General features: G+C 50.9%; 1 protein-coding gene across 2 annotated transcripts in view; it reads left to right on the top strand.

The window, feature by feature from the left end:
- Positions 1-14,674, top strand: part of Prdm2 (PR/SET domain 2) — a 101,185-nt gene extending 86,511 nt beyond the window's left edge. For both annotated transcript variants that reach the window (XM_029539588.1, XM_021199780.2), the window contains exons 9-10: positions 12,120-12,263; positions 14,539-14,674. In XM_029539588.1, coding sequence (XP_029395448.1) covers positions 12,120-12,240 — 121 coding nt within the window. In that variant the 3' untranslated portion in view covers positions 12,241-12,263; positions 14,539-14,674. The remainder of the gene's footprint in view (positions 1-12,119; positions 12,264-14,538) is intronic.
- The last annotated feature ends 17 nt before the right edge of the window (positions 14,675-14,691 follow it).

The raw sequence follows: 14,691 nt of genomic DNA, 5'->3' as shown, positions 1-14,691 counted from the left end.
GTAATCCCTGCACTGACCTGCATTGTCGGGTGTAATCCCCGCACTGTCGGGTGTAATCCCTGCACTGTCCTGCATTGTCGGGTGTAATCCCCCGCACTGTCGGGTGTAATCCCTGCACTGTCGGGTGTAATCCCTGCACTGTCCTGCATTGTCGGGTGTAATCCCTGCACTGTCCTGCATTGTCGGGTGTAATCCCTGCACTGTCCTGCATTGTCGGGTGTAATCCCTGCACTGTTGGGTGTAATCCCTGCATTGTCGGGTGTAATCCNCCTGCACTGTTGGGTGTAATCCCTGCATTGTCGGGTGTAATCCCTGCACTGTCGGGTGTAATCCCTGCATTGTTTAAAGAGCTGTTTCTGCTGAGAGATTTCAGTATGCCTTGCTGGGGTGAAGTCATGTAAGCCTTTTGGATTTAGTTTTGTGGTCATAGCATCCTCTTCTCACTTATAATCAGGGCCAGCCACTGCCAGCGCAGCTAGGAAGCCAGGTCCATTTACTGACGGGATGTGTTCAGTCTGGCCCCTAGCTCCTGCCAGCCAGAGAAAATCGTGTGGGCTACCAGGTATCTGGCTATATTCTATATCTTACCCTGGAGCCGGACAGCATTCCTGTGCCGCTGGGCTTAGAGATGACGTCTGGAATGCACTAATTCTGTTGAGCAAAAGTAACCAGTATTTTCCTTGTATGTCATCTTTTACAAGTGTATAATGGGACCTCACTCTCTGTTCTCCTGGGACCTGGGGGAAGTAGAATTCTCAGTACAGGTAACCCAGAGGGAGAGGTGACAGTACTTGAATCCTGTTCCACACTAGTGTAAGGGGACCCCACACCCCAACAGTCTGATGAAGCTGCTGTGCTGAGCCATAGTTGTATTAAAATCATTTCTATAACTCTAAGCTTGACACACACATCACTGTCTAGAGCTCGGTTTTGTTTCAGTGGAGAGGAGTTGGAGCTGGTTCCAGCTGAACTACTAAGATTCCCTTGGTTCTGTCAGTAAGGAGACAGTACTACTGAACAAAGCCTCCACCCGTGGTGGCCACGAGTGTTAATAAAGGTGACACAGGCTCCTGGGAAGGCCTGGTAGTGACTGTCAACACCCACTTGGTGTCAAGTATCAAAGTAAGGTAATCTTGGGTGGTATCACTGAGTACCTGCCAGGTGACATTCAGGAGCTGTCTCCATGTGAAGTGGATTTGAAATGCTTTGAGCGGTCTCGTGGTGATGGTCACTGAAGGACTTTTGGAGGGAAGGGGCTGCTGAAGAAACCCCTGCTGCTGCTTGTCTCCAGTGGTGTTCAGGTCGAGCCCAGGCGTGGGGATTAAAGTAACTGCTGTGCAAAATGACTTCTGTTGCTGTCCTTAAGCAGGTGCATTTTCTAAAGCCCATTAGTGGCACTGGGTGCCACTGTCTCACTGGGGTGACATTCTGAGCTGTAAGTGACCTGCTTAGGTGAGGGGAGTGTTTTGCTGGAGTATTGAATGGTACCATTCTGTGTCTGACCCAGAGCCCTAGGAAGCTTATGGAAGGTTCTAGATATGCAAAACCATAACCAAACTTTGAAATCAGCTTCCCAAATGACTTGTAACCAGACTATGGATTCCTTTCTATCTTAAAAGATATATTACTCTTCGGGTACTTTGCTTCCTCCTGCTTAAACTGTCTCCTTGGTATAGAGTTCAGTTGTCCGGCTCTTTCATGCATCTTTTTCTCTTTATAACCCTCTAGTGACTAGCAAGTCAGGGACAGTGTCGAAGTCCAGGGCTGTTCTAAAGTCAGAACTGAGGGTTCTCTGGCTTGTCTGTCCTTTTGCAGTTTCCTGAGGAGGAAATAGGAGCTTGAATCATTACTTGGGTCAGCTTGGTGTAGCACCTGCCCATCCCATGTGTCCCCAGCACCTGCCACAGCCCTGACAGCTCTACAGAAACACAGCTGGTGAGATAGCAGAAAGAAAAGAGAGCTACTCCACTTCAAAGACCCCCTAAGGAAACTAACTCCAGTAATTTCTGGTTAAAAAGTGACTCTTGGAGCTGTTGAAATGATCAGTTGGAATCTAGTGAGAGAGAAGGGCTACTCTATAGAGCCAGGTGATGACAAACCCTGCTAAAGGTTGGTGCCTCAGACTACAACCCTCATGGTGTGCTCTGGGGGAGATAGCACAGTGGGTAGCATAAAGAACTTGCTTTGTAAGCGCAAGTGCCTGAGTTCAAGCCCCAGAGCCTACAGGGAGGCAGCAGCAGGTACATATCACACGCTAGGGCTTGGTGGCCTTTCAGTCTAACCTAACTGGCAAGCTCCAAGCCATTGAGAATAAATACCTATTTCAAAGGTCACGGACAGCATTTCTAAGAATGACCCTCAAGTTTGTCTTTCTGGCTTTCATGTGCACTCATGTGTACTTACACATGAGCATACTTGGAAAACATGACAGCTGATCAACAATCTGCAGAGGCTGCATGTGCTGGCAGAACAGCGTAGCGCCATTCATGAATTCAGAGACAGGTACATTTGGCTGCTGCCTCCACAGTCCACCTGAAGCCTTACAGGAAAGTTGTGACCTCAGCCAAGCCACCCGAACATAGGAAGTTGAACTAGCCACATAGGTTTTCGATTATATTCATCCAAGTTTGGGAGCTGGAAATAGGATCATCTCCTCCTTTAGTCTCAACACTTGGCATCTGTGGGCTCCCTTTCCAGTACTGCCACCCAGAATACATTGCAGACACTGCTCTTGTGGCATATATATATATATATATATATATATATATATATATATATATATTTTTTTTTTTTTTTTTTTTTTTTTTACCCAGAATAAGGAAGCCCCTTGATTTCTGCGTTGGCTGATTTGCACAGTGCTGTACCCACTTGGCTGAGCCATGTTTGAACATGTCTCCAAAGCCTTGTTCCACAGCCTAATGTCACGCATCTTAGTGATTTCTCCATCACCCCCATGAGTCAGAGTTGCTGTAATAAAGCAACTGGCAGAATCAAAGGGTGATGGCTGCAGCTGAAGAAAACAGGTCTCCTCAAGACACTGAGTGTGTCAAATGTTCACTGTCGCCTAAAGTGTTGAAGCACAGGAGCTGGCAAGGTGGGGAGGCCTCAGAAACACTCTGACCCTTTGCTATGACACCAGCTCTTAACTGAGTGACACCCCAGCATACTGTACCCAATGGTTACAGCTTGCTGCCTCTGTAAATCTTGACCACCACTGAGCCAGTGTTTGCTTCCCAGGAGTCATTAATGAAAACATTGTTCCCAAAAGCTAGTATGGTTCCGTTGTGTCCTAGTCGTTGTGTCCTAGTCCTGAGGAGGCAGGGATGGGCGGATTCCTAGTACTCCCTGGCCAGATAGCCAAGACTCCTTGGTGACTTCCAGGCCAAGGAGAGACCCTGTCTTTAAAAACAAGGTGAAGCACACCAGAGGAACAACACCTGAGGCTGTCCTCTTGTCTTTGACATGCACATGAGCACACAAAACTAAACTATACATTGGTCTTCTTGAGGCTTAGCATAGGCCCCTGAGCAAATCCAAGAACATACCCCCCTCTGCCTCCCCGGGTGTGCAGTGTTCGAGCCTGGCTCAAGGCTACATCACATAGTGCCAACCAGTTAGATAAATGGGGCGGGGTGTGTGTGTGTGTGTGTGAAGAAGTTGGGTCAGTAATGAGCTGCCTCCTATCCTTTCAAGTCTATACTGCTTGAGTTCAATCCTGGTTCTTCAAACCAGGTGTCTGTGTTTGGACAAGGTGCTTACCCTGTCTGAAATGCTGGCCTACCCATCTCACAGTTCTTGGTGAATAAATCTCAGGGAACAAGGCCCCCAGCATGCCGTTAGCAAGGGCAGGTAAGGGAGGAAATGGAGAGAATGCCATTCTATACCTGCCTACACGTGGCTGCAAGCCTGTGTATTCCCCAGGTCAGAAGCAGCATGTAACTGTGCCAGGTTGTCTGTCCCCAGCCAGGAGGAGCCTTGCTAGAAGGCCTCCACCCAGTGAGCTGGAGAAGCAGCCCAGGGTGAGACAGGTGACCTGAGGCCACACTGTCTCCTCCAGTTTGTAGAGCAGGTTAAACTGTTGAGGTTGGCGCCAGACAGGGTGAGGACTTTGGGGGAAGGCACACAAGCGAAGGCGGGACCTGGCCCCCATCCCACGATGTCCCTGCTCTTTTGGCAGCTCCATTCTCATTGACTAATGCCATGTGTTCACATGGTAAGCATGCCTTTCCAGTGACAGTGCCAGCTGTGTGTCTGGGACTCTGCCAGCCAGGAACCCAGGCTTCTCCATGGAGGTGGGGGCAATAAGGCCTTCGTGAGCTGCTCACCTCTGGGCTTGTTCTTAGGATGAACCATCTACACCATTGGCATCTGAAGCCAAGTTCGGGAGTCCTGTAGCCAACACTGACATCGCATGAAGCCCACCAATGGCAAACCCCATGAAGGTTGAGCCCTGCTTTACCTTCGTACCCACCTCAGCTTTTGACATCTAAGGCTAAGCTCACCTTTAAAAGACAGGTCCTAATGATGTTTTCAGCATCTCCAAAGGACGTTGTCACTGACCAGAACAATTCCATGTACCGTCCAGGGAAGACCATCCCTCTTTAGATTTTTCCACACTGGTTGTCTTAATTTTCTGGCAGTCAGCATTCCTGGCACATTATTTATTTCTCTTCTCAGCTTCATTGCAAATGGTGTGTTTTCACTGGAGGAAACAAAGAACCTGGAAGTAGCATTCGAGAGAGATGTAGAGAGGAGAAAGTCGGGGGAGAGGGGTGGGGATCAGTCCTGTGCTGGCTCAGGAGGGGTAGCAGGGTTCCTGCAGAGATGATGTCCCTGAAATGGAAGAGGCAGCACTAGGTAGAGTTGGGGTGAGCTCTGTGGGAGAGGTCTGAACCTTCAGATGTAGTCACAGAGTTGTAAAAAAGACACCTTGACCCATGTGGGCAGGACTCTGGCATCTTCAGGGATGTAAGTGCTTGGAGAATTTGATTCTTGGGAGTAGGGACCTGCATGTTGGAGAGCTCGGATGTGGATTTGTTCCTTAGTGTTTCAGGATGCACGTCTGGGCGCCCCTTTGTGCCCACGGCAGTGATGGCCCCATAGGTAGGAAATGGACAGATACAAGCTCTCCTTTGGCTTCTTTGCAATTGATATGTCTTGGCTCAGATGGAAGGGAAAGGAGAGTCTTTCCTGACTCCCAAGCTTCCTTCTGTGTTCCTAGGGCTACCTACACTCCACCAGCTCTTGCCCTCGTGAGACAGAAGCCAGTGGCAGCTTCCTTACCACACTGTACTGCTTTGAGCAAGTCTCTTGCAACCTCTGGCTCGGCTTCCTTGTCTGACCATGAGCTAGGCTGGCCTCTTCCTCTGCTGGCTGGAAGGGAGGTGTCTGCACGGGGGTTTCCCCACTGGCAGCTTCCTTGGCTGAGGTCCTCGGGCCTGGCTGGCCTGCCAGCCTTCCTGTTAACTGGGTCAAGTGTTAGGAGCTTGCTACACACTAGACATTTCAAGCTCAGACCAAACAGGTTTGACCTAGAAGCCCCAACAGGACAGAGCTCAATAGATAAAGACCTTTTAGGTGAGAAAGAGGCCAGGGCCTTGTGGTCCTGTTGGAAAGGAACAGAAACCCTCCATAAAAAGGGCACGGCCATCTTACAGGATTAAAGAGGAGACCTAACTAAAAGAGACCCCAAAAGCAGGAGCCTAGGCTGTGCTTGCCAACTGCAGCTTGCCCCAGTATTGTAGGACCGCAGAGACCTCGGGTCTCTCAACCTGAAGGAATCAGAACCAGCCAGGCCCAAGATTTTTTTCTTTTTCTTTTTTTTTTAAATTTGAAAAGTGTGTGTGTGTGTGTGTGTGTGTGTGTGTGTGTGTGTGTGTGTATGTATGTAGATGTACTCATGGTGCATTCCACTTCATTTTGAGACAAGATTGCTCTTATTTCTACAACACTGTCTAGTTGACTTGTTAGTGTCCAGTGTCCACGTGAGTCTTCTGTTTCCATCCCCCTGTAGGAGTGCTGGGATTGCAGGTATGCACCACTACATCTCGAGTTTTTATGTCAATCTCAGGAATCACACTCAAGCTATTCAAGCATTTTAACCTGCTGAGCCATCTGGCCACCCAGGAGGGCCAGTGTTTTTCTGGCCCTTTGGGACCACCTGCCATTTCTTCCCCCACTCCTGCATTAGAGGGGCTTGTTTACAGCTGCTGGACACCAGCCCCAACCCAGATCAGAAAGTATTTGTACATCAGTCTCTACCCACCTATCCTCAGCGGCAGGTCCCCGCAGCTTCAGCATATCAACCCCAACCCCACCCCGTCAGGTTTCTTCTAAGATTTCTGTTGGTTCTGAGCATCTGTAAGCCCCACCTACACGGTTAACTGTGCTGCCCGTCCGTGGACCTCATTTAGAGGAGAAGTATGGAGCTCACCACCTCTTAGAGGCTGCTCTCAAATGTCCAGTGCTGAGCCATGGGAGGGGGAGGAAAGCCAAGTGAGCATTATCAGGGCATCAGAGTTAGCCTCTGTTCCCAGCTTCCTCTGAGCTTGGAAAGGAACAACTCAAAGCAGACCTAGCATGCTCCTTGAGGTCTGTCAGCAGATCCAGGGCAGAGGAACCCCACACAGAAGAATCGCTACTGCTGCTGGGCCTATGTCAGGGGGGCAAACAGGCTTGGGAACAAATGGTTCTGGATTCATACCGTGACTGCTTCCCTGCAAACTTTGCTGGCTCGTGCCTCCACTCCTTTGAACTTCTCCCCACCCCCACCCCACCCCCGGGAAGACAGGATCATGGCACCCCGCCTTGCAGGGGTGAGGATTCAAAGAACTACTGCTGAGGACCCTAAATAACTCCCTGACCCCCAGTGTTTAGGTCACAAATGCTGTCGTGCCACCACCTCTTCTTGAGATACTAACTTTGCAGGTGACTCTCCTGTGGCTCAGAGAGGTTGAGGAATCTTGTGGAGGCCCCAAGGCAAGTCCGAGGCAGAGCTAGGCTCTGAATGGGAGGGGCCTCCTGCATCACCCAGGTGCCCACAATGGGAAATGCCAGGTGACCAGCATGGCTGGAGGTTGTCTGGTGGCTCCTTCACTCAGTACACAAGAGGATTTCAGCAGAGCTTTCAGGCTTGTCTTCCCTTGACACCAGCTTCCACGCCCTCGGCCTTCCCCTCCACCTCTGGGCACAATACAGAACCTCCAGTACTGATTGCCATTGAACTATGCCACAAATTTATAGAGATGAGTGAGACATCAGTGGGAGGCCCAGTGTCGTCTGTGCATAAGAGGGGGTGGAGGGAGCCAGGTGAAGGCCAGGCAGAGAGACCCAGCAGCCACCCTCATGCCTTGGAGAGCTCCTGTCCCTTTAAGTCACCTGCTCCCTCCAACGTCCTCACCCCGATCCCATGACCTAGTCTCTGCCTACATGTGCTTTCTTCTCAGACTTCTCTTGAAGTCACTGTTGAGCATTTGTCTCTGTCAGCTGTGGGAACCACAGCTCCCAAGGTCAACACTGGCCTCTGAGAGGCCTTGGTGGTGTACCACCCTAACGGTGGTCACTGTTACCTCTCCCCAAGATTCTTGACACCTTGATGCAGCTCTTCCACACTTCCCACATCCCGTTGCACCTTTGACCCCTGGGCCCCTTCCCTCTGCCTTTGTCTGTGGGTGCTGACAAGTCCCAGGTTTATGCTCATATCTGGGTCTTGGGTCAGCCATACACCTGACAGGTCCCCTGAGTGCCTAGTCACTATTGCAAGTTGAATCTGCTCCCAACTGGCCTGGCTCTCCCTGGAGTCCCCTCCCCACAGCAGCAGGACAAACTAATCCTCTTCTGGAGTTAAGCTAGACTGCATGTTCTCTCCACACCCCCATGGCCAACCCTGACGTTACCTGCCCTTCTCCTGCCATGACCCCAGAGTGTGTAAATCTGGGGCTTCTCACCCTCAGCCTCCAGGAGTCCACGAAGGCCAGCCCCCTGCCCTATCACTTCTTCCTGGGTGGCATCAAGTGCCTGCGGCTGGTCTTCTCAATTCTGGCCCTGGAAACCCACATTTGTCCCATCAGGGACAAGCAAGCTCTCATTTCACCCAGGGCCTACAAGATCCTCCCCTCCTGTCCCCTCCCCCTCTCTGGTGTTTTAAACATGCCTCTGCCCAAGCACCAAGAACCAAGTGCTTTTGAGATCTATATTTGGCAGCTCACACACAGCCTTCCTCTGACTTTGTGGCCCTTGCCTTCCCTCTGCATGGTCTCGGACTCCCTGCTGCCTTCATTTCCGAACATAGTGATCACTTAACCATTATGGGCTGAGGAGTCCTGGGTGCTTGTTTGCCTTCTGCCTATGTCTACCATGCACGAGCCCAGGGAGCCAGGCTTTGACACCCTGTGCTATGCTTCCAGTCCCCTTGCTGTGCTGGACAACGATCTGTGTATATATCAGGTCTGGGAATGTGGCTTCAAGAGGGGTGCAATGGGCAGACTTCAGGAGTTGTGGGAGGGACCTCTGTGGTTTGCTGGGGATTGTTCTTGGGTTTGCCATGTCTCCTCAGTTGCAAAGGCCACCTCATTCTGGCTTTTGAAGGTGATGGTACGTGCCATTCTTTTGCTATGCCACTTAGCAGTGTTTATATTTGAAATGTGTCTAGTGACTTGATATCTTTTGCCCATTTTAAGTTATTTTTAAAAATGACTTCTTGATAGAGTTGCCTATCTTCTTCTTATTTATTTTGGGATAGGGTTTCATGTAGCCCAAGGTGGCCTCGAACTCCTGCTGTAGCTTAGAACGAGTGTGACCTTCTGATTGCTTCCTCAGCACCAGAACATTGGGTTCTGGTGGATTTGAACCCATAGCTTCCATTCAGCTGCCAACCGGGCCACACCCTAGCTCCCTTTTGAGGTTTCTGCTTCTGTTTTGTTTTGTAGTTTTTGTTATGGCTTTATTTCACCTTGGTCTCAGGTTCCCTGTCCCCTGTCCCTGAGAAAGCTCAGGTGTTGTGACCTAACCTTTTCCCTTGCTCCCCAAGGCTTGGTGGTAACCACTGGGGCTCTGTCACCAGGACAAACAAGCAGACTAACTCTCTCAGGGACCATGTGTTGCTGACAGCCTGAGGCTTGGCTGCTCCTCTGTGCCCCTGTATCACCTCCCTTCATCCCCATCTCCCCTCCCCACTCCCCTCTTCTGAACTTCCTCCCATTTCTCCTGTACATACCATCGTATCTGGGTTCCTTTCACACAGATTCCTGGGAGCTGAAAAGGGAACATAGCCTGAGCTATGGCAGCCTGAGGCCTGAGCCCTGGAACCCAGCTCCCTTGGATACAGAGCTGTTCCTCTATAGGCCATAAGGCAGAAGCCTGGATGCTGAGGAGGGGGGGAGTTATTTGCACATATTAGTTATGCACAATTGTGTAATAATAGGTTTCATTATGATGTTTTGATACATGTATGTAGTGTAATTTAGTCATATTCATTCCTATTATCCTCTCCTCTCCCTTTCTGACTCCCACTGGTCCCCTTTCTTTTCCCAACTAGCTGTCGTCTTTTCTCCTCCTCCTCCTCCTCCTCCTCCTCCTCCTCCTCCTCCTCCTCCTCCTCCTCCTCCTCCTCCTCCTCCTCCTCCTCCTCCTCCTCCTCCTCCTCCTCCTCCTCCTTCTCCTCCTTCTCCTCCTCCTCCTCCCTCTCCTCCCCCCCCATGACCCATTCATTGGGAGTCATTAGAGTTGCTAATAGGAGTATGGGTGAGGATTATTTACAGGATCACCGGCACCTCAACAGTGGCTACACCACTGAGTAGAATGTCTCCGTGTCCTCCAGCAGCTATTAATTACCTATAGATCTTCCAGGAGGGGTTGGGTACAGTCTTTAACAGGGCAACATCTGAGCAAAGACCTAGAGGAAGGAAGGGGAGTCTTGAGTGGAAGAGAGTCCCGACAGACTGAACAGCATGGCAGAGCACACACACAGGAAGTAGAAATGGCTGCCTGACAGAATGGTTGTGTCCTGCCTGCCATGAGTGGCTCACCTTTTCCGAGCCTTGCCTAAGTGCCAGGTGTGGGTAAGGAGCCCTGTCTGTGGTGTCTGTGCCATGCCATCTGTCCATACAGATTAGGGTAGGCTGCGTGGTGTATGCAGCTTCTGGACTTGGTTTCCTGAAGTGCAGCTTCCGGAAGGTACCTTGTGCAAGCTGCAGGTGGTGCACCCCCCTTTTGCAGAGCCAGTGCATGTGAAGCACAGAGAAAGCCCCCCTCCCTCAACACAGCTTCCATCTCAGGCAAGTCAGATGCTTGAATGGAAATCTTCCATTCAAAAGGACGAGAATAAGCCCCTGTCCTTGAGCCATGTTTCCATTTTCTTGTCTCTGAAATGAACACAGAATCATTTGCTCTTTTTGACTCCTGGGGTGGAGGATCCAGAGAGAAAGGATGTGGGAGGCCATGTGAGTGTGGCTGAAATTGTCTTCCCTTCCTGCCAAAGTTGCCCTGGGGTAAAGACAGAATGGACCCTTCCTGCAGGTTGCTGGGAAACACCAGGGTGGAAACCCTGGGCTGGGGAGAGAGTGCGCCCCCTTGTGGAAATGTCTGGGTTTGCTGCCTCCTGGTGAGGAAGGGCCGCCTAGAGGAAGGTGCCCCCCCCCCCAAGACTTCTGTGTCTAGGGGCAGATTTTGAATGTTGGATAGATTCACAAGGAAGGGTGGTAACAGATGCCAGCGAGTAGCTGTCAAAGCTTATCAGAGGGAAGCTGAACATGGGACGAGATATTAAGAGAAAAAGAACATTCAGTGTTCTTTATTCTAGCCTAGGCTGATATGAACCTGTTGCACAGGTTGACCCCAAACTTATGTGATCCTCCTGCCTCAGCTTCTATGTGCTGGTGGGGTTACAAGCATGAGCCACCAGTCCTGACTCATTTGATTTCTAAGTCAGACTTTACTACAGCTTGTATGTGTGGGGAATAGCCATGCTGTGTACTGGGCTCGGTAGTTTCAGGCGAGCACTGGGGATGGATTGTCATGGAGAAGATCCCTTGTTGCTAAGAGGCACTACTGTGGGTAGACTCTGGCTGTATAGCTGTTTGCTGCCTTGTGCATAGCGGCATGTTTTGTAACTTCCTGAGCATTGCTTACCATACAAACACACACACATACACACACACACACACACACACACACACACCCCTCCAGTGTGTCAGTCCAAATACTACCAGACACTTTTGACAAACACATGCCCGGATGATTCCCACTCTTGTTTACCAGATCAGGGGAGGACCCTGTTCCCGTCTCCTGCTTCCCTAGGTACGGCTAACTTGAAGCAGGTGAACCAGAGAAATGCTTGCCCTGCCCACTTTTGCCCTCTGCACCTCAGCAGCCTACTGCCACCCAAGCCAGGCTCACCCCTTGTTCTGTGCCCAGAGAGACAGTTGATGGCCCACGGGCTCTCTGTGCCTCTGTTTTCCCTTCTGTCAATTCAGGAGAATATGGGTCTGAGTCAGTCGCTCATATGAAGAAGGGAGCTGGTCTATAATGAAGTACACAGTCATTAGTATAAGTCAGGCTAGCTCCAATCTCACCATTCGCCTGCCTCAGCTTCCTGGGCTGCTAGGGTTTCTGGCACATACAGCCATTCCGGCTCTTGTCATGCTAAACCAAAGGTGCAGCAGCAGCTAAGGAGACTTGGCCTTGAGCTCTTAGTGCCCCAGGAGGAGAGCAGCTCCTGTGTCCCACAATAGCAGTTCAGGATGCCAGGGACTGAAATGGGAGACAGAGTGCGGATGAGGCATGGGGTGGACTCACAGGAGGCAGAGAGGGCAGGCAACCTTCTTAGAGGAGGTGGGAGCCCAGCTGGGCACACGCTGTCTCCGTGCCAAAAGAAGATGAGAAATGGGTGGGATCATCTCTCTTTCAAACACTTCTTTAAAAGTGAAACACAAAGGGCCCCAGACTTACATTTCCATTAGGGAATCCTGTCACCCCCTCCAAGTACATGGCACGAACATGCAGGAAGTGTCACCTTGCGTGGGCCTGGGAGATATGGGCGGCAAAGATAGCCTTGCCCCTTCAGTGATGCCAGAGGCCCAAACTGGTTCCTGATGATGACCTGCGCTCTTCTTTCCATACAGCTACAGCCTCCGCCTGGCATCGCGATGCGCCTCATCAACAGCCCCTTATATCACCAGACAATGCAGAAAGGTCAAGGCTGCAGCAGCAACTCAGTTCCAGGGACCCTTCTTCAAAGAGTAGGCACTTTGTCTGCTCCTTAACAGGTAGGGGACAGAGGCACCTTGACACCGTCTCCTGGCTTTTGGGTCCGAGGGTGGGGTCCAGGTATGTCTTGGATGGGTGAGTGAGCAGGAGAGATGGCGTGTCAAGCACCCTCCAGGCTAGGTCGGGGCCTTCCGCAGGCATGAGTTTTGTAGCTTAGCAAGTAGATTCTGGACCACCAGGGTTCAAACCCTAGCTTCACCATTTGCTGGCTGTACGGCTACAAGTCCATTTCTCCAAGTCTCAACTTCCGTATGTGTAAACGGGGACTTGCGGCCTCCAGAGGGGAGCATGGCAAACCATTCTGTGTTGAAGTTGCCCATCGGATGCTGCTTTTGCTATGGCATCCCAAACAGACTCAGGCTTCTTTTAAAATTGTATAATACAACTGGTCCAGCTATGAGATCAGTGCATATGCTTGCCCACACCAGGCCTGCCAACCCTCAACCACGGAAGGAGGGTTGCACGGCCCTTGTATTCCCACTGCTGAAGCAATGGCCACTGGGAGACTCTGGGAAATGGGGAGCCAGTGCCGTCAGTTGAGTACCCACTGGTGAGCTCCACTAGATGTCTCTAGTGGAGATGTCCAAACCCACAATCACACAGACAGCCCTGGTTACACTCAGTGGGTCTCAAAACAATAACTCAGGAAGGTTGAAAAGGAACTTAGTAGGAGAGGGGCTCGAAAAGGGGGTAGGTGGGAGACAAGGGAGGGTGGGGGGAGGGTAGCAGTCACCAGCATGCCTTATATACACGTAAGGAAATAGCAAATAATAAATCTAATATTCCAAGGCATTGTGTGTATGCACATGTGTATGTAGAGGTCAGAGGACAACCTTCAGGGTTGCCAAGGTCGGGTCTGGTGAGGACACTCTTTCTGGCTTGTAGACAGTATCTTCTTTCTTACCCTGTCCTCACATGCTGGGACCCTAACCATCTCTGCCAGGTCCTGGCCCATCACACTGAGGGATTTGACTACAACACAGGGCTTTCGGGGAGACACAATTCATTGTAGAGCCCCACCAGACACAGGTACAGAAAGGTTTGGACAGTCCGTGACATAGACTCTCAGCTCAAGACGATAGCACGCAGGTCCGCACCCTCCTGTTTCAAGAGGGAATTGGATGGGTAGGACGTGCATCAGAACTCTAGTCCTCTGAGTTCTGGCATGGATGGAGGTGAACCATAGGTGACTGTGCCCGGGGAGGGAGAGCTGCCCACGTGTGTGCAGGCGAGAAGGTCACTCTGAGGACCTAAGCTTCCTGTGATCTCAGGAAGAGTTAGTCTTCTCTGAGCCTGTTTCCTTCATGATGCATGAGAGTCTGTGCTAGCTGCCCTAGAGGCCGTGTGAACCTTTGAGGGAAGTAAGGGGCAGGCGCTGGCTCACAGGGAGAACCAACCGTTAGTGTCCACCAGATCTGACCTCCTGGCTCCTTTGGGCTTAGCAGCGCCTCTGCCAGGGTCACCTTGGAACAGTCACATCATCCCTGGCTTCAAGACCCACACAGGAACTTCTAGTGGTGCCATGCCAGGAGCATCACTGCCCCACTGGAACATCTGAGTTGTGTGTCAGCAGTGGAGCAGACAGACAGGCAGACAGACAGACAGACAGATGCGGCATGTTTCCACATATTGTAGAACAGCATGTGGACAGAGCTACAGCCACATGGTCAGATGGACAGAAATATGGCATGTCAGACAGACAGAGCTTTAACTACAGGCCCAGAACATCACAGACGTGCAAAACTGAAACCCAGAGCCTTAGGTGCCCATCAGCTCAATGTGCTGTCTAAGTTTTTAAGAATGAGCTAGGCTTGGTGGTGCAAGATACAGTTCCAGACACGTAGGAAGCTGATGCAGGAGGATTTCTGAGTTCAAAGTCTCCTTGGACCACATTGTGAAAGTGTCTCAAAATAAAGTAAAGAGGGATTGAGGATGTAGCTCAGTGGTGAGGGTATGTGGCTAGAGTGTAGGAGGTTCTCAGCACCGTGGGAGGCAGGATAGAAGGAAAGAAGTCAGGGAGACAGGCAAGGGCAAGCCATCTAAAGGGATGGCTGTGTGGGGGGAGGTATCCTGAGGGGGATGGTTCAGGACAGGTTGGGGTCACATTCTGCATCTTCATCTGATGCTGGATATATGCCTCAAAGATATATCCAGTGGGGCATTTATTCATATGTCCACCATACTTTAGGAAACTGCCTAATGTAATGCGTAGATCACGGTGGAAGGAAACAAGTACTGGCCGCCATTGTCATTTTCTTTTTTGTCTCTCCTCAGCACCTGAAGTGACCTGGAATCAGTAAAGCCAAAGGGACCAGCAGTCTGCCCTGCAGAGAGTACTGACCTCTCTCAGTTGTGAGAGTGAGAGAGCGAGCATGAGAGAAGATCAGAGAGAGAGAGGGGGAGAGAGAGAGAGAGAGAGAGAGAGAG

The sequence above is a fragment of the Mus pahari genome, chromosome 6 (assembly GCF_900095145.1).
Source record: "Mus pahari chromosome 6, PAHARI_EIJ_v1.1, whole genome shotgun sequence".
Taxonomy (NCBI): Eukaryota; Metazoa; Chordata; class Mammalia; order Rodentia; family Muridae; genus Mus; species Mus pahari.
This window is presented reverse-complemented; position numbering and strand designations above follow the sequence as displayed.